The sequence below is a fragment of the Plasmodium inui genome (genome assembly GCF_000524495.1).
Source record: "Plasmodium inui San Antonio 1 unplaced genomic scaffold supercont1.3, whole genome shotgun sequence".
Taxonomy (NCBI): Eukaryota; Apicomplexa; class Aconoidasida; order Haemosporida; family Plasmodiidae; genus Plasmodium; species Plasmodium inui.
The window spans coordinates 737,170-754,951 of NW_008481837.1; the positions used below are offsets into that span (position 1 = coordinate 737,170).

Genomic DNA, 17,782 nt, shown 5'->3' on the forward strand with positions numbered 1-17,782 from the left:
ATTGTGGCTTCACAAAATGATGTCTTTCGTGGGTAGCACTCGTCTGGATACCGCGATTATGTGTGCCCCGGATAGCGCCTACAAAGTGGGACAGCGTAGGGGGGTAACCTCCTCCCCCCAAGTGGCTACCTCCGTGCTACAATGCTATCCATGAAGGACTGTATATTATATGTGTCACTTTGCATGGAAGAATTTTCTGGGAGGTGGTTATAATTGCAGTGCAAATCCAAGCGATAGACCTGCGTTTGAACTTTGAGGAAGTTCAGTTTTTTGTAAATTCTTAGGGCGATCTCGTTATCCACAGTCAAGTCGCATCTGTTACATTGGTATATGTATTTAAGCACATAGATACTTATGTACATAATTAACAGACCGAATCCTCTGTTTCGATAATTTTTATCAACTACAAGTCTTTCAATGCGTGAGTCGAAGAATCTCCCCATGTGAAAGAGCAAATACATTTCTGTGTACCCCACTATATGTTTCCCGTCTAAGTTATATTTTTTTAGTTCTTCAGGGATGTCACTTCCATTTAGTATTGCTTTCGTGTCGTGCTTTACTTCCCCCTTTTTGAAGTACTTTTTGTTTTTATCTTTTCCCTTTTTTATGATATCTTCTATTCCCAAAATGGACGATTTTAAAAATTTTGGGGGGTTAAATTCTCCAACCTTTTCCCCGCACGAACTGTCCTTATCGTACATATAGAGGACATACGGATAATAAAAGGATTTTCCCAACATCTCAAAGAAGATTATGTCCCCGAAAAATAAATTGCACGTTGTGACATCTCGCAGGAGACTGTTGCAAACGGTTAGGTATTCATAGTAAGTGGATACTACCTTAAATTTAAATTTGTAATTGTTAAAAAGTAAAACGTACTTGTACAGTACCCTTTTCTTGTTTAGCACGTCCAAATAGGATCTCTTCCATTCATCAGGTTTAGTTATCACGGGGAGCTTATTTTCTTTGCTGTTTTCCATTTTGAATGTCACTAACACGGTTGGCTTAACCGTGATAGAGTAAATTACATTAAAGGCAGAAGAGGGAAAAAAACAAGAAAAAAAAAAGGCCCAGTTTTTATCTATAACCTGAAAAAGATACCCCTTCAGGCAAAACTCATAGGTAGTTTCTGTATATAGCATCATCTCCCTAAGGAGGTGAAAAAAAAAAAAAAGTAGCGCTCACTGTGCAGCAGCTTCACAAAAACTGGACTTTTTCGGAAACTACTTGGTGATTACCCTTTCTGCAGATCGGCAGAGCAGAAGTTTTCTACTCATGCGGGGACTGCCCTTCTGCTGTGCTGCTCTTCTTGCTCCGCCCACAAATGTGTAAAGTCGGTCATGTAGCAGTGCGCCCATATGCAAGTATACTTTTATGTGCATATAATAACGCCAACTCGCGGGGAACGATCACGTACCTGTGGTTACCTTCGCAAAAAGGGGTTGGAAACTTCTTACGATGCTTCTACTTCAATTTCGTTGTGCCGATCAACATGGGACTGTCTCATGTGCGACGCTTTAATTTAAAAAAAAAATATATATTCTCATTTAAAAAAAGATGTACACACCGTTGTCATAGTTAAACAAGCGCTTATAACTTCATTCCACTTTGTTCATTCTTTTTCGTTTCAATGTGTAAAGCGTGGGGGGGTTAAAAAAAGTAAGATTTTAAAAAGGAAAAAAGTTACTACATGCAAAGGCGGTATTTGCCATCAGGTCCCAATTAGGACAAATTATTGGCGGAAAAAAAAAAAAAAAAAAAAAGGGAGGCTCAAAAATGTATATGCAAAAATGCGGTAAAATATATACATGCATTGCGTATGAAGGGAGACTTGACATTATGTTCATGTTGATATCACCTCAAGTGGGGCATATATCGAATGGCATTTAGGTTTCCGCCGAAGGAGAGGTCGAACGGCCATCGTTGCATAGCCAAAAGTGCTTGAAATCAAATATGTCGAAAAAAGCTGCTTGCACAAATCAATTCGGCGTGGTATCAACGAAGCAGATACAGTTGGGGAAACAGTCTCTTTTTTAAAAAGTTGGCATTGTTTGTTGGTTTGTAAGAGGGAAAAATTTGCTTCTAGGCCTTATTTGGTTGGACTTGCCAACATTGGTGTAGTTCCTTCCATCCCAGTTTGCAGACGGGGAAGACCTACATGTCCCCCATCTCCTTGCAGGATTTACAATTAAGTTGAGACACGGGAACTCTTTACGAGCAACTTTTCATACATTTTGTGATAGTTACTAGAGAAGAAAACATCGTAAGGAAGCGGAGAGGAGGTCGCGAAATGCTCCTTCTTAAATCTAGCTATTTCACTGTGCGTGTACTGCTTCAATTCAGAGACGGTTTTTAAATGAGTTAGTAATTTTCCGTGGTCCCATATGAGACGTAATTTCTGTTCCACCTTTTTGGGGATAATGAAAGATTGCTTATTTCCATCCAGGACATTGACACAGACAATTTGTTGATTCTCAGAAGGGGGTGCTTCATCAAAATGTTGGATAACATCATGGGAAGCTAAATTATCATCTGTGTATAATCGGTATACCCTTTTTCGGTAGGGAAAATTAGCTTTCTCATTTTCATTTGTTAATTTAAAACACGGATGGTTGTTAATCTCGACTAGCTTGTAGACGAGTCCTAGGGATGGCTGCGATTGACACGTGATTAGGTTTGTTCCAATGGCAAAAATGTCCACATGGTGCTCTTGTGCGTGTAATTCATTTATTACTTTCTGGTTAAGATCGTTACTAATGCATATTTTTAAATCGCGAAATGGGACATTTAACTTTTCAGACACATCATTAAATATTTTTTTGCACTCCGTTGTGAGGTAACTTAAATCACCAGAATCGATTCTGATTCCAATTGGCTTGTAATTTATTTCATGCAAAGATAACGCAACGATTAAGAAGTTGTAGATTCCGGATTGTAACGAGTCATAAGTATCTATAAGGCAGATAAAAATTTTGGGGTTAATTTGCGCAAATGAGACAAAGGCAGTCAGTTCACTTTCCTTTGCCAATTCACAGTTGTACAGTTTGTGGATGATCTCTTTGTTCTTATGTACAATGCTGAGGAAGTCATGGCTGTCTAGGTATTTGCTATGCAACGTTTCGCCATCCTGATAAGAACAGATAAAGGAATGGGACATGGTTCCAATTATTGGAATGTCATAAAGGAAGGAAGCATACACGTTCGATGTGAAGTCGCAGCCAACAGCAGAATATCTAGTTCCACTTAGTGCACCATCTGAACCTTGGGCTCTCCTACAACCAAATTCGGCTAGCGGTTTATGATTTATAGAAATTTTATAAAGCATACTGTTTGTAGATATCAAGGTGGGATAATTTATCATATTCAGTAAGGCACTTTCCAAAATTTGACATATTAGTAATGGGCCCTGGATTACCATTAAAGGTTCATGAGGAAATACTATGGACCCTTCTTCTATACTGTAAAGAGACACATCGCTTCCACTTAATCCTTTCAAATAATTTATGAACAAATCGATATCTTGGTAGTGCGACATTTTTTTTCTAACAAATTCTAACTGTGCTTCTGTAAATCGGAACGAATTAATATACTTTATAGCTTCGTACACTCCCGCTAGAATTGCGAATTTTCCCTTAAAGGGGCACTTCCTAAAATAAATTTCAAACGTGGATTCTTGATCATGCTTCTTCTGTCTAAAGAATGTATACGCCATTACCAAATGGTAGTAATCCATGAACAGTGCATTCACTGTGTTGGTGTGTGGTATGTCTATATCTTTGTTAATCCTATTTTCTATTATAAACTTCGTGCAGTTAACCAGGGAAACCATTTTAAGTTTTTCCGCTGGGCAGCTGCTTCCTTGTTCGTAATTTAATACGTTCGAACATGTCCAATTGGATGCTACTTTGGGGACTTCCCTTTCCCTTTTCTGCATTTCCATGGGGCACAGCTTTACCGATGATTCCACGCAGCTTCCATTTGCTACATCGACTTGGCCTTTTTTCTTTTTTAACATTAAAAGTTCTCTTAAATCAGATTCGGTAATTGGGATATCATACACGTAAAGGGAGTTGCTGTTCTTATCAATCCTTACGTTATCCATTAGGTTGGAATTTGCCCCTACTATTCCATCCGCCTTTCCGTTCAGATACAGCTGTTCACCAACGGAAATCCCGTTCTTGGCGCTAAAATGGTCATTACTCATTTGGGCATTCGGGGGGTTACGTGCGTTCAGTGGATCTGTCGGGTATAGGGGAAAGAGCCCGCAAAAATTACATACATACAAGTATGTATTTACTATAAGCTATTTGCGTATGGGGAGACTTATCACGTCGAATCACCAAAAAGGAGGTAGAAAGAAATCCGCTTTTTAGACGAAGTAATTTTTTTAATACTATATTCTTTCTCGTTTCTGCTGATCACACCTTTTTTTATTTTCAGTTTTGGGGCGATGTAGAAATGGAGGTTGGGGGGTTTCACTTGGTCGTGCGCTATGTATTCGCTCGCAGATGCACATACATATGTACGCTTGCTGCTTGATACCTATGGAGCAAAAAAGCTTGCGGCGATTCCTTTGCAATCTAAAAAGGGTGATAACCTCTAAAATGTTGAAAATTACAATTCTGTAAAGTTATGCTAAGAACAAAAATTAACTGAGGTTGTGCATTTGTATATATTTTTTTTTCTTTCTGCACGACACAAACACGGATTATACAAACCAGATGGCACAAAAATTATAGCAAGAAAAACAAAAAAAGTCCTTGATGATCGTAAGTCAAGTTACCCGATTTTATCGGCACAGTGCATATTCTACCTCATTGTTCGCCCGCGCCATTGAGGTGAGAAGCCCACGGGACTATTATTTTTAATCGTACAAAAAGCTATATATAGTTCTTTTTCACCCCTTTGTATGTATTGCCTGCATAAAATACACGTATACATGCATACATGCCCGTGTAGAAAAGCTCATAAGTTTACATATAACGTGTGTACTTCTTACATTTCAAATAAAATGACATTTTTGGTAGTGGGCGGAGGTGAACTTTTCGGCCCGTTAGTATACGAGAGGGATGCGCACAAGATTTACCTATATGGGTAAGTAGCATATATGCGCTTCAAACTTTGGTTTAATTTTTTTTTTTTCTTCCCCATTCGTAAAAGTCAAATACTTCGAAGTCAGTCCTTTTCGATTATAATAAAGCGGCATGATGATATCGATAAATTTCACCTAAAAAAAGCAAAGATGACTTTCTTCGTGCGAAATGGGTGCCCATTCTGCTTGCAAATTACCATCGCCTGTTGTGCGTAGTTATGCATGCACATATAGATACATCATCATTTGTATCTCTCAACACGACGGCACTTTTGCTATTACCTTTTTATAGGAAGTGAAAAATGATGTTAAAGTTAAATGATAATTTTTTCCCGCAAAGAATTGGGTGGGAATGATATCACACGGGTTTGGTAAAGTAAATGGAGAAAAATGCCAACACGAGCATTCGCACATGGAGATGGCACGTGTGTACTGTTCGTGCTGATACCCCAAATCTGCATATGCCTCCACTCATTACGCATATGAATATCAAGCTCAAGCATAGTTTGTTTGCAGGACAAGTGAAAGTGATAAAAATTGGGTGAAAAACAAAAGGGGAATATCCCCATGAGGAAAAAAAGAAAAAAGTTAACAACAATGGAGCAAAAAAAAGAAGGGGGAGGGGGCATACATGTGTATATGCATATGTAAATAAAATAGCGAAAAAAAAAATAAAATAAAAACAAAGGCATACCATATATGTATATGTACCTACATATATGCAAATAACCGTACACCGCAGTAGGTACGCTATTTGTAACATTAAAAAATTATCATTCGCGCAGATAACCAACATACAGTTCCCTCGCCCGTGCACGTTTAGCAGGACTTCTCAAAGCTGCTATCATTTTTTTTTTGCACGCGGTTTGGAACCCCCTCGAATAAATTTCTGGCTTCGTAAAATGGGTTTTTTATTTCTTTTGTAAAACTGCGCGGGGATGGCACATGCATCATGTCTGTGTTTCTGGATGCGCGCGGTGGCAGGAGTATGGCGCTACACATACGAAGTTACGCAGGTGAAGTTACACACTCCGTTAAACACGCTGTTAAACAGGCGGAGTTACATAACCACTCGCGCGCGGGGACAAAAAACTGAACAGTAAAACGGCAAATAACCTGAGCTGCAAAATGCAGCGGGCAGAGCCTCCAACCAGTTTTCGAAAACAAGGGAAAAGCTGAAACCGCGCTCACGAACGCACGGCACGTCAGAGGAACTGAGAAATGGCCTTCTTCTGGTCCTCCGTCAAAGATTTCGGAAACTGTACTAAAAATTTGATATATAAATCTCCAAATTTGTTCGAGTCCTTAATGGGCATTCCCTTATTTTGCACTTTTAAAATTTCATTGTGGAATGTCACGGTTTGTTTGTTTACACGAATAGGGGCCCCACTGATATGATCAATATCTTTGGAAAATCCGATTAAAGCATCCTTCAAAGATATTTCATAAAATTGATGTAAGTCATTATTTTTGCGTTCATAAACTTTATGTTTCTTTGTTTGGATAACAAAAACAACATCACCACTTTCGTATCCAATTTCTTGTTTTCCTTTTTTTTCGAAAACAATTTTGTCATTATTTTTCATCCCCTTTTCCACTTCTAACGTTAACTCAATTGTTTTTTCTTCTTTCATACCATCTGGACAGTAAAAACATTTCGGATTCCATGCTTTACCTCTATCAATACAGTTTTCATCCCTCATTTTATTTTGCATAATGAAGCCTGGAGCAACCTGCTGAGTAACTGTTTTATATCCTTTACCACTGCACTCCTTCTTCTTCATGATGCAGTGATCACTTCTTAGGCAGTTAACATCTCGAGTATAAATAACTGAGAAGAGATCGCCATTATATAACTGTTCCAAGCTCATTTCCACATTTAACGTTAAAGTGTCCGCCTTTTTCATTTCCTCTCTTCTAAATCCTCCTGCTCCACCAAAAAAACTTTCATAAATGTTAAAGTGATCAGTCGGATCTTCCTCCATATTGTTCGACTCAACATTTTTGGCTGCTTCTAACCCATGGTGGTCATACACCTTTCTTTTTTCCTCATCTCCCAATATTTCATATGCCTCTGCAATTTCGCTGAATCGATTATTAGAGTTCTTATCTTTTGCCTTATCTGGGTGATACTTTTTCGATAACTTTCTGTAAGCCTTTTTGATCTCCTCCGTGCTGGCGTACTTGTGAACGCCCAACACGTCGTACAGCTTGCTGTGGCTGTAGTCAGTATCCACATCTTCGTGCGCGTACCAGGCACTGATGAAGATGCTCCATCTTTGGTTTATTTTGAGGGTTTTCAAAACGGTTAGGAATAGGAGCGAGCAGTACAGTTTTCTCTTGATCATGTTTTCTGAATTGTGCCCTGCGGCGAGAGGGGGGGAACCGTATGTTCGGGGGATGTTAAGGGGGTGCTAACATGATGTTAAGACGATGATAAAGGGATGTTATCGGCTTGGTATCGGCTTCGTTGCGACTTTGTTACTTGACCGCGGCCCGAGGACCCAGAAGCAACTGTCGGTTCAGCGGTGCTTACCTGAATGCCGAAGCGTCCTCAGTTCAGAATGTTACAGCATTGAGGGGGTGTATATATGTAGGCTTATCTCGCAATGTGCATGCGTTATATGTGGCCTCTTGTGTGAAGGCTCATACGTTGGTATATTCACGAATGGGGCGCAGATTCTATAGCACTGCAAAAGGAGAAGTTGAACAGCTCACGTTCTTACTGCACTTTAGAGGTGCCACTTCCTGGTTGTGCTATATTAGGAGCCTATGCCTCCTTCCTCTGTGCGTTCGGTAGAGAAGTGAATTAGTTTTACTGAACAAACGGCAAATGACGCAAACCTTTTGGCGAAGAATGCCTACTAGGGTAATAGTTTCCCTTTTGCCTTTTTTTTTTTTTTTTTTGGACTCCGTGCCAACTTTATGCTTATTATTATATTCTAATTTTTGCTTTTTTTGGCTGTGATTTTTCCTCATATAAATGGATGCCTATTCAATTTAATTTTCCATGATTATATTATTTTCACTTAATCGTTTGTAAATTATTGCCACAATGGCTAATAACTCGATACTTTTACTAAAAAAAAGTTACTGTAATAGTTAATAAGATCAAAGAATAAATTCTTCAGGAGAGAACTGGCTAAATTAAAGCACACAAAAAAAATTTAAACCGTATGGTATATAATATTTATATAATTTTTTTTTTTTTTGAAATAAATATAACATGACAAAATGGGATAAAAATAAAAATTCACGCGCAAGGATAAAGGGGATAAATATATAAGCACAGGCATGCGCGATGGAAAAACAGAAAAAAAAACACCTTTCTTTTTGTTCCTTTTCACTTGCTTATTTCTTTTGACAATTTAAGCAAAAATTAGTATATTGGATAAGCAAAAAAGATAGCAAATAGTATACCCATTTTTTCTTTTGAGCATGCGGAATAATATAGAGTCAAGTTGGGAATAATCCAACAGCGTAAAAACTGTCCAAATTAGCGACATAAAAGGAGGACAAAAAGGCTCCCTTGGATCATTCACGAACAATTTGCATATAATTCGATGCATATGTTATTTAGGCAATACCAAATTTGTATTCATTTCTTAATTGTACATAAACAGATACATTATTTTCCATTTTGCCTTTTTCTTGGGGTTGAATTAGCGTATCTATAGCTGTATGTAGGAAGGCATGAAAAGACCTCCTCTTGGTCTTTTTTTTTATATTCACTTAAGCTGCATTCGCATCGCATGTACAAGGCGAAACAACTGATATACGCTCAACGATGGCGTCAAAGAAAAGGGTTAGGTAAGCGCTACAAAAAGAAGGTAAGCAAATGTGGAAGTTCAGTTTTACGTAAGGAGGAAAAAACCGAACAAAAACGGCTGCACAATGGTTATGCTGGGCAGGACGTTTAGAAAAAAATTCCCCCCCTTGGCGTATCAATTTTTGCCAGGAAAATAAAATCCACGCAAGTGAGACTACTGCGGCGCTTACTTACGATGTTGCAACATTTTGCATAACTTTTTTTTTGCGATGGGGTTCTGTTTACCCCACCTTCAACTCTATATTTGGCAATGTTTGAAATAAAAATGGAGAAAAAATAACCAAACTGGGGGTTGTCTTTTTCAATTCTCTCAACATGGAGTGAGAGAAATGGGGAATGGATCCCTCGTCTAGTAAAAATCATTTTGTTTACTCTAGAAGGTATAAAAAAGGGAAGTTGTCACGCTCCAAAAGGAAAAAGACTGCAGAATAGGGAATATCCAAACTAAACTGGCTTTTCCTTGTTTTTTTTTTTTAATTTTATGTATCCGTCTTTCAAGTCAATTGGATTATTTTTGAAAAATTATTAGCATGTGAATATATTGAAGAACGAAATAAACATCTTAACAAGGGAGAAAGGCTTCCAGGAATGGAATATAAAGAAGCAATTTCCTCGATTTATTTCTGATAAGCAAGAGATCCCCTTTTAACAAAATGAGCATTCTACTCCAAAACTGTACTGAAGAAAAATTTAACGCCACATCGGTTGTGAAATATTACAAAGGCATATGAAAGAATGTGATGAGAACGTGTAAAATAGATCTCACACCGTTTTTCTTCCTCACGTGTTGCAATATATGTTTAACTTTTCGTTGCGTAACGGGCTTGTGGCTTTGTGGGAGAAGGAAAACAAAAATCGGAAACCTATAATAATGACAGTAATGTTAAAATGTTACGTGTTTGCAAAAGACAGGATAGTTCGTTTAGGAATTATATGAATCAACCAATTGGCATATACGTAACGAGAGTAATTTTAAGTTTTTTTTTTTTTTTTAATTTTATGGAAAAAATAAGCGAGTAAAATGTAGATGCCTGGAAAACACATCCATTTTTTAAGAAAGCGGAAAATCTCTCAAGTCCCGCGAGGGGCAACAGATATTCATTTACTCCTTTTGTTAATAGAACATTTATATATTGGATTAAATATAAGTATAAAAAATAGCTCTCTTTTTCGTTTTATGTTTTTTTATAAAATGGGAAATGCTCAAATTTGTTTTTTTTTGTCTTTTTGTTTTTCATAGCATTATAAAATGGGCCATAATGTACATATAATAACATCATCGTTGAGGGCATTTCCTCATAGAACGTCTTTCAATCTAATCTTTGTCTTAGCAAATTTGCGCGTTACATTTTGCATATTTACAGTTAATGCATAAATGGAATTTTTGGATTGTATGTACCGTCTTTTGCCTGGTTAAGTACGCAACTTACTGGGGTAACAGAAACTCCCAAGATTCTTAACACTTGTTGTTTGGAGAGATTGATTTGGTGAAGCACTTTGTTTTTCTTCTTGCTTTTATGTGGTCATTTTTTTTTAAGGAGTAACTTATTAGCGCCTGTGCAAAAGGGGGAGAGTGCCTGGGATGGAAAGAAGCAGTAACATGTTGATCCACTCCTCCTGTTCTTGTTGGAAGCAGCCATGTGTTACATGTATATGTTTTTAATTCCAACTTTTTCTAATGTTACGTTTAATCGTTTTCCTTTTTGCTTGTTTGCTTACGTTTCCTCTGCTTGTGTATGGTGTCACCGTTGCCCACTCATTCGTATTTCGCGCGGGCAGTATGTAAAGCTTTCCATTAGTGGACTGTGGCAATTTCAAAGATTAACTAATGAGCCATGCGCGCGCAGACGCATGTAACGCCAATTCAAGTGCATGTTGAAATATTGCATATTTGCATGCGGCCATTATATGTGTAACATGTACAGGTACGCCCACGTTTGCACATATGTGACGCAAGCTTATAAATCTGCAAACATAAGCAGGGGGAACGCCTCTTTTTTTTATTTTTTTTTTGCCACTTGAAAAGACCCACATATGTAACCATTACCTAGTTGTAATTCCAAAAGAGGGAGCAAACCGCAACAGACAGAACAGACCGAACAAAGTGGGCTAATTTTAACACGAGCATAAGTGGCCACAAAAATTTGCTACATTTTTTTTTTTTTTTTAAAAACGTTAAGCCCTAAAGAATCAAACATGCACACGTAATGTATTTAAAGCACTTAAAAAAAAAGCATTGAATTGCAGAACAGAAATCATCGATCGAAGAAAAAATTCACGCATTGATAGATAAGTCCAAGACATGCAAAAACTGCTTTGTCGACAAAGTCGTTCCAATGTGCCAAGGGAAACGCGGTTTATATGATTTGCAAAATTGTGGCGTGGAGTGGAGTTTAAATAATAGTTGCAGCTTCATTGTAAATTACAACAAATGATTTTTTTTGCTCCTCAATTTTTTGAATTCAAATTTTCTCACATTCCAGGAGACATTAACGCAGAAAATAAAGCAGAAATTGAATTAAAAAAAAATATATATATATAATTCGAATTAAAAAGGAAAAAAAAAAAGAAAAAAAATCAAAAGAAAAAACAGAAAAAAAATAAAATAATTCACGGCGAAGCAGAACAAACATTAAAAACAACTGCCATACAGGGTGCAACAATAAATATAAAATAAAACCAGAAAAAGGAAAATAAAACAGGAAAAAGGAAAATAAAACAAGAAGAAAGAAAATAGAACCAAATAAAAAAAAAAAAGAAAAGAAAGAAAAAACAGCAAAGGCAGGCCAAATCAAAGACGAAAGAAAGGGAAAATTAACACAGGGGGAAGGAGAATAGGGAGAACCCCACGGCTGCTGTACGTTTCATTCTATCTTTGAAACTGCGCAAAAATTACTTCTATTGTAAATTTTTGATTTTTCAAAATCGAAGCAAACAAATTGACGTCCCTATGTATATTATACATTTATTTATATAATTACTACATGCCTATATTTGCGCCCAGCTTCTGTGCGTCTTAATGCAGATGTACGCGAACGTACAAAGTAAAAACAGAGGCCAGATGCTTCCCTATGCTATTTTGATACGATTTTGTGTCTTTATTCATGATTATATACAGCAGGACACTACATATATGTTCGTGCCATGATTTAACAGGCCTCCTTATATATGCAGGTTTACTGATGCCCCCCAGTGCTGCTCCTTATATATGTCTACATATAAAATATATATATACTTTTCCCGTAAGCCTATAATTTGAGAAAACTATTTGTTTGGAAATTTATTCTTCTTGTCATCCTCTTTTGTCAAGTTACAATGTTTACCTTGAGGAATTCCCCCTTTTTCGAAATGTCCTTATTAGGTACGCATGTCAGTACTGATTGATATGTAACGACCATATGTACGCCAATATTGTTGCATATATCTCTAGCTGACAAATTCCCCCTACAAGAATTTGTTAGAAAATGATATACTTTTGTAAGCATTTTGTACAACCATGAAGTGCGATTTTGTTAAATACATTTAGGTTTTCATATATTTATACAATACCTTTGCATTTTTCTTCATATTTTGCTTCATATTTATCAAATTCTTAGAAAAATGTGACGGAAAATGACATAATTCATAAAAGACGAGAATTCTTTAAATGTATACAATACGACTTTTTGTTTTTTTCTATGTATGTGTCTTGTCATCACCAATCGGCCGCCTTTCTACCTGTGAGCTTGTGCTTAACATTTGACCATTTTGAGGAGCTACTCCACCCGATACCATTAATTTCTTTGGCTGACTTTTTAGGTGAGTTATAATGTCAACTTTATTTCTTCTGATAGCATTATGGCATCTTTTAATGCCAACACCGCCAGTTTCGGGTTTTACGCCATCCATTAGGGATGTAGCAAGTGCCTTATTTTTCTCCCCATATAAGATAATATTTCGAAATTCAGAAAAAAGGGGTGAAGTGAACAATGCCCCTTATGAGGAAAAAAAGAAATTGGAAACCCCAGCTGCAAGCACAGAACAGGAAGAAGTGACTGTAAGCGTCGTCCAGGCGGAGCCGGAGGGGGAAAAGACGCAGGGAGGGGAGGAAGGGAAGAAGGTGGAAGCGCCTAAAACAGGGGTCGCAACAGACGGCAACGCTGAAGAAGCAGCAGCAGCGAAGGATGTAGCAGCAACGAAGTTTGTAGCAGCAACGAAGTTTGTAGCAGCAACGAAGGATGTGGAAACAGCAGAGAAAGAAGAAACAACAGAGAAAGAAGAAACAACAGAGAAAGAAGAAACAACAGAGAAAGAAGAAACAACAGAGAAACAAGCAACGACAGAGAAAGAAGAAACAACAGAGAAACAAGCAACGACAGAGAAAGTAACAACAACCAAGGAGGTAGCAACGACAGAGAAAGCAGCAATAATAGAGGAGACAGAAATAGTGCAGGAAGCAGCAATAGTCCTGGAACCGAAACACAGGCAGAAAGAAGCCAAGGCAAAGTCGAACGAAAGCGCTGCCCAGCTAGGCAGCACCTTGGAGAAACAGAAGTACAATTTTTTCTGGAGACGAAGATCTAATAAGAATAACATAAAAGGAAAAAAAAAGAAAGAATCAAAGGATGAGTCCCAAAAGAAAGACAGGAAGAAATTGCCCACGACTTTTCTACTACCCGGGGTTGGAGGAAGTACACTAATTGCCCATTACAAAAATGCACTGATCCATAGTTGCAGCAGAAATTTGTTAAATTCAAAGCCATTTAGAATATGGATTAGTTTAGTTAGACTTTTTTCACTAACATCAAATGTGTACTGTACCTTTGACACCTTGAGGTTACTGTACGACAATGAGAAACAACTGTATTCGAATCACCCAGGAGTTAACATTACGGTGGAAGATTATGGGCGTCTTAAGGGCATTGATTATTTAGATTATATTAACAATACTGGCATAGGGGTAACAAGATATTATAACACTATAGCTTCTCATTTTTTGTCTAAGGGTTATGTTGATGGGGAAAGCATCATGGGTGCACCGTACGACTGGCGTTATCCCCTGTACCAACAAGATTATATCCTTCTCAAAGAGAGCATAGAAGCAGCTTATGAAAGGAAAAACGGAATTAAGATAAATCTAGTAGGCCATAGTTTAGGAGGTTTATTCATAAATTATTTCCTAGTGCATATAGTTGATAAAGAATGGAAACAAAAATATTTAAGTTCGATCATGTATATGAGTTCTCCATTTAAGGGTACCGTCAAAACCATTAGGGCTTTACTGCATGGAAACCGTGATTTTGTTTCTTTCAAAATTTCTAATTTGATTAAACTTTCCATATCAGATAGTATGATGAAGGCCATTGGAAATTCAGTAGGTTCCTTGTATGACCTCATACCATATAAGGAATACTACGACGTTGATCAGGTTGTAATTATAATGAATACAGACCCCGCCCCGATTGCGGAGAATTACGTGCAGTCCATTGTGAACACTTGTGGAATATATAATAAAGACTGCTATCTGAACAGAACTGATGTGAAGTTAAAAGTGTATACCTTATCAGATTGGCATGTGCTTCTAAAGGATGACTTGTTGGAAAAGTACAATAATCATAAACAATACATAGAGAGGCATTTTTCGATGGACCATGGGGTACCCATATATTGTGTATATAGTACCCTTAAAAATAAGAGCACCGATTATTTGCTGTATTTTCAAAAGGAAAACTTAAACGAGGAACCAATTGTTTATTACGGAATAGGTGATGGAACTGTGCCCATCGAAAGTTTAGAAGGATGTAATAGTTTTTACAACGCAAAGGAGAAGAAGCACTTTGAGAATTATAGCCATATCGGTATTTTGCACAATGCGGACGCTGTCAATTATGTGTATGATTTGTTGCAAACCACAGGGGGAGACCTGGAAGATGCCTATGAGGATGTTAAAGCCGAGGTAGCTGGGCAGGCGACTACGGAGGGAGAAGGCAAGATGCAGATGTCACCCCAAGGAAGTACCGGTGGAGAGAAAGCGTTCAGCAACGTATCTCAACAGGGAACAGGCAACGGAGAAATGCCCAACGCGGCGGCCATGCACACCGAGTGAGGGAATAAAAGTACTCCACACACGTACGCAAAGATTTCAGGATTGTTAACATGGGGATTCCCCAACATCGCCCCTTTTTTTTTTGTAAAAACCGTTAACCTTGTTTTTGTACATAATTAATTCGTCAAATGTTTCTGCGAAATGAGAGACAAGGCAGCATTTGTTAATACCACCATTATGGCTACCTCCATTATTGTTACCTCTGTTATTGTTACCTTTATTACCCTTATCATTATCACCGTTATTATTATCACCGTTATTATTATCACCGTTATCCTTATCACCGGCATTAAGTTTTTTTTGTCGTTGACACTTTGCGTAGCTACCTGATCGATCTCCGTTTCAACAATCCTCCACGCTCCGACATGTCTCCTAGCCAACATTTCACCCTACCCATATGGCACCTTAATTAACAACATTTTTCATTAAATTTCTAAATTGCTCAACCACATTCGCAGTTTTTTGTTCCAATTTCGTCCTTATTTGTCAACATAAGTGCAGTACACACATAGCACATTAGTACGATTACGTATGTACGTACGTTTTTGTTTTTTTTTTGGTTACACATCTGGTACACATAACACTAACGCAACACTTCGTTAACTAATTCTTCATTCATGGAAACTAACAGACGTATTCTGTTCATGCCGGTATCATCCAGGATAGGCTGCGTTTTTTCCTCCACCTGTTATCTGCATATGCGTGTGGTACCAGTAATTGAAGGTACCAATATATACACACTCTTCTTTTAAAAGATGGGGAAATTCTGCCCCGGAAGGTGAATTCCTATAAAATGTGTAGCTGCGCTACTTCACTGCTGAAACACCAAAAGAAGAAAGCTTCACATGCGTTCTGCAAAAGAAAAGAGGCCTCTTAACCGTTTTGGGGCACCAAAAGTGCTGCTTCTACAAGGACAAAATGGGGTGATAGGGCGCTATCCTATTTAAACAATTAACTTTAACGAGTCGTTGTTAAGCCGCTATATCAAAGCCATGTCGCGGCCAGTACACTTCTCTCCAGAAGAAGTTCACTGCTTCTTACTCTGCCCATCGGGGAAACATCTGCTATTTTTTTTTTAAACCAATCTAGGTGTAGGGTGAACAGAGGGCCCATTGATTTTTCGGAAAATTTCTAAGCCAGTTGTGAGGTAGGGTGAAAAAGTAAAACATGAAAAGGGGAATCATTCATAAAGCAATGAGCATATTCACATATGCCTAATCCGCATATATTTAACGATGCACATGGCATATGTGCACATCTACACAGAGTTCAGCAACATCAGGAGCTTGGGAAGGAAGAGGTGGAGAAAAGGAGAAATTTACGGTGATTCCAAACGGTGATAATAAGCTTCGAAGCGACAGGTATTATTTATGTTCTGTTGTGTATGCATATGAATGATAATAAAACGCTTTTGCTTTTTTATGTATCTTATCATGTGTGCAGGGAAGAAAAATTAAAAGAAAATTAAAAAGAAAAAAATTAAAAAGAAAAAAAAAACATAAAAAAAAAAAAAACCTTTAATAAATCCCACGACAGGGATGTAAACAAAACAATTTTCCAATAAAGGGGCAAATCATGATGTAGAAATCCTCATGAATGTATACACTAGCTCCGCGGCAGTGATATAACAGACCTCTATAGTAGTAACTATGTGGGTAGGGCTTCTACAAGGGGCAAAAAATATATCCCGGGGCGGGTTAAGATATGCACTGCTCTCGGCGCCTCTTTGATTCCACTTTTTTCCTTCGCACATGTAGAAGCAATTATACATATATATAGTGAGAGAAAAAAGGCAATAGCCAAATACTTGCAAGTATGCGCGACGTTATTGAGATAGGCATAACGGTCACGTATAAACGCGGTGCACAGCCAAGTAAACTAAGAAACTGAAATTGAGCATTTAAAAATTAACAAAAATGGGGAACGAAGAGGAATAACCGAAGAAAAAGCAAGAAAGCAAAAACTGAAGTGAAGCGATTAAACAGCATAAAAAAAAAATGCAAAAAATATGCAGTGACAAAACAAATCGGCGAACCGAAAGTAACGAAACGAGCGAATCCAGGGAATCCAACCATTCCAACGAAACTAATGAAGCGAAGCAAAGTAATATATAAAACGAAATAATAAATGTGAAAGGAAACATTTTATTCCTTTAAGCAAAAGAACAAAGCATATATTAAACAAGTACGATGCAATAGAAAAATAACACCTTTGCAAAAAATGCATTCAGGTTAAAAACGCTGAAAATATAGAAATCTAAAGTAAAATTAAAAATACGAAAATATGCTTTCGTTAAGGGAAGCACTTGTTTTAAGCGCAAAAGAAAAAAAATAATAATAATAACGAAAAAAAGTAAAAAAAAAAGCAAAAAAAAAAAAGTGAAAAAAAATATATAAAATAAGTTAATAACATTTTTTCAAGCAGCCTGCGGCGAAGGGAAACATACACTCAGATAGAAACCTACCTACACATCGACTAAAATGGTAGAAGTTTCCACTGCGATGTTTTAATTTTGTCGCCATTTTTTTATTTCTCTTGTGCTGTTTAACAGTAGAAAGGAAGAGAGAGGGAGCGTACGCAAAAGGGATAGCGGATCGCGCAGCATCGGCTACCTTAGCCCATGCACATGCGCGTGCTCATGCCCGTCGCGTACCTGCTCGTGATGATACCTTTCTAAACGTGTCCGTCGTGATTATCCCCCCCATGCAAACGAACAGTTCATACAACCCACATGCAAGCATACACTTACAAAAACACATACATGAAGAGCTGCCCC

General features: G+C 37.6%; 4 protein-coding genes across 4 annotated transcripts; 1 reads left to right on the forward strand and 3 right to left on the reverse strand.

Moving 5' to 3' along the window:
* Positions 1–125: 125 nt before the first annotated feature.
* C922_01002 (hypothetical protein) lies at positions 126–980 on the reverse strand (the record flags this gene model as incomplete). The annotated part of the gene is made up of 1 exon (XM_008816611.1): positions 126–980. The coding sequence occupies one exon, from the start codon at positions 978–980 to the stop codon at positions 126–128; it is 855 nt and encodes a 284-aa protein (XP_008814833.1).
* A 1,208-nt stretch (positions 981–2,188) lies between these two features.
* On the reverse strand, positions 2,189–4,204 carry C922_01003 (hypothetical protein; the record flags this gene model as incomplete). The annotated part of the gene is made up of 1 exon (XM_008816612.1): positions 2,189–4,204. One exon carries the CDS (start codon positions 4,202–4,204, stop codon positions 2,189–2,191), a length of 2,016 nt encoding a protein of 671 aa, XP_008814834.1.
* Positions 4,205–6,297: 2,093 nt separating this feature from the next.
* C922_01004 (hypothetical protein) lies at positions 6,298–7,440 on the reverse strand (the record flags this gene model as incomplete). Its single annotated transcript, XM_008816613.1, has 1 exon — positions 6,298–7,440. One exon carries the CDS (start codon positions 7,438–7,440, stop codon positions 6,298–6,300), a length of 1,143 nt encoding a protein of 380 aa, XP_008814835.1.
* Positions 7,441–12,771: 5,331 nt separating this feature from the next.
* Positions 12,772–15,006, forward strand: C922_01005 (lecithin-cholesterol acyltransferase; the record flags this gene model as incomplete). Its single annotated transcript, XM_008816614.1, has 1 exon — positions 12,772–15,006. The coding sequence occupies one exon, from the start codon at positions 12,772–12,774 to the stop codon at positions 15,004–15,006; it is 2,235 nt and encodes a 744-aa protein (XP_008814836.1).
* Between the last annotated feature and the right edge of the window lie 2,776 nt (positions 15,007–17,782).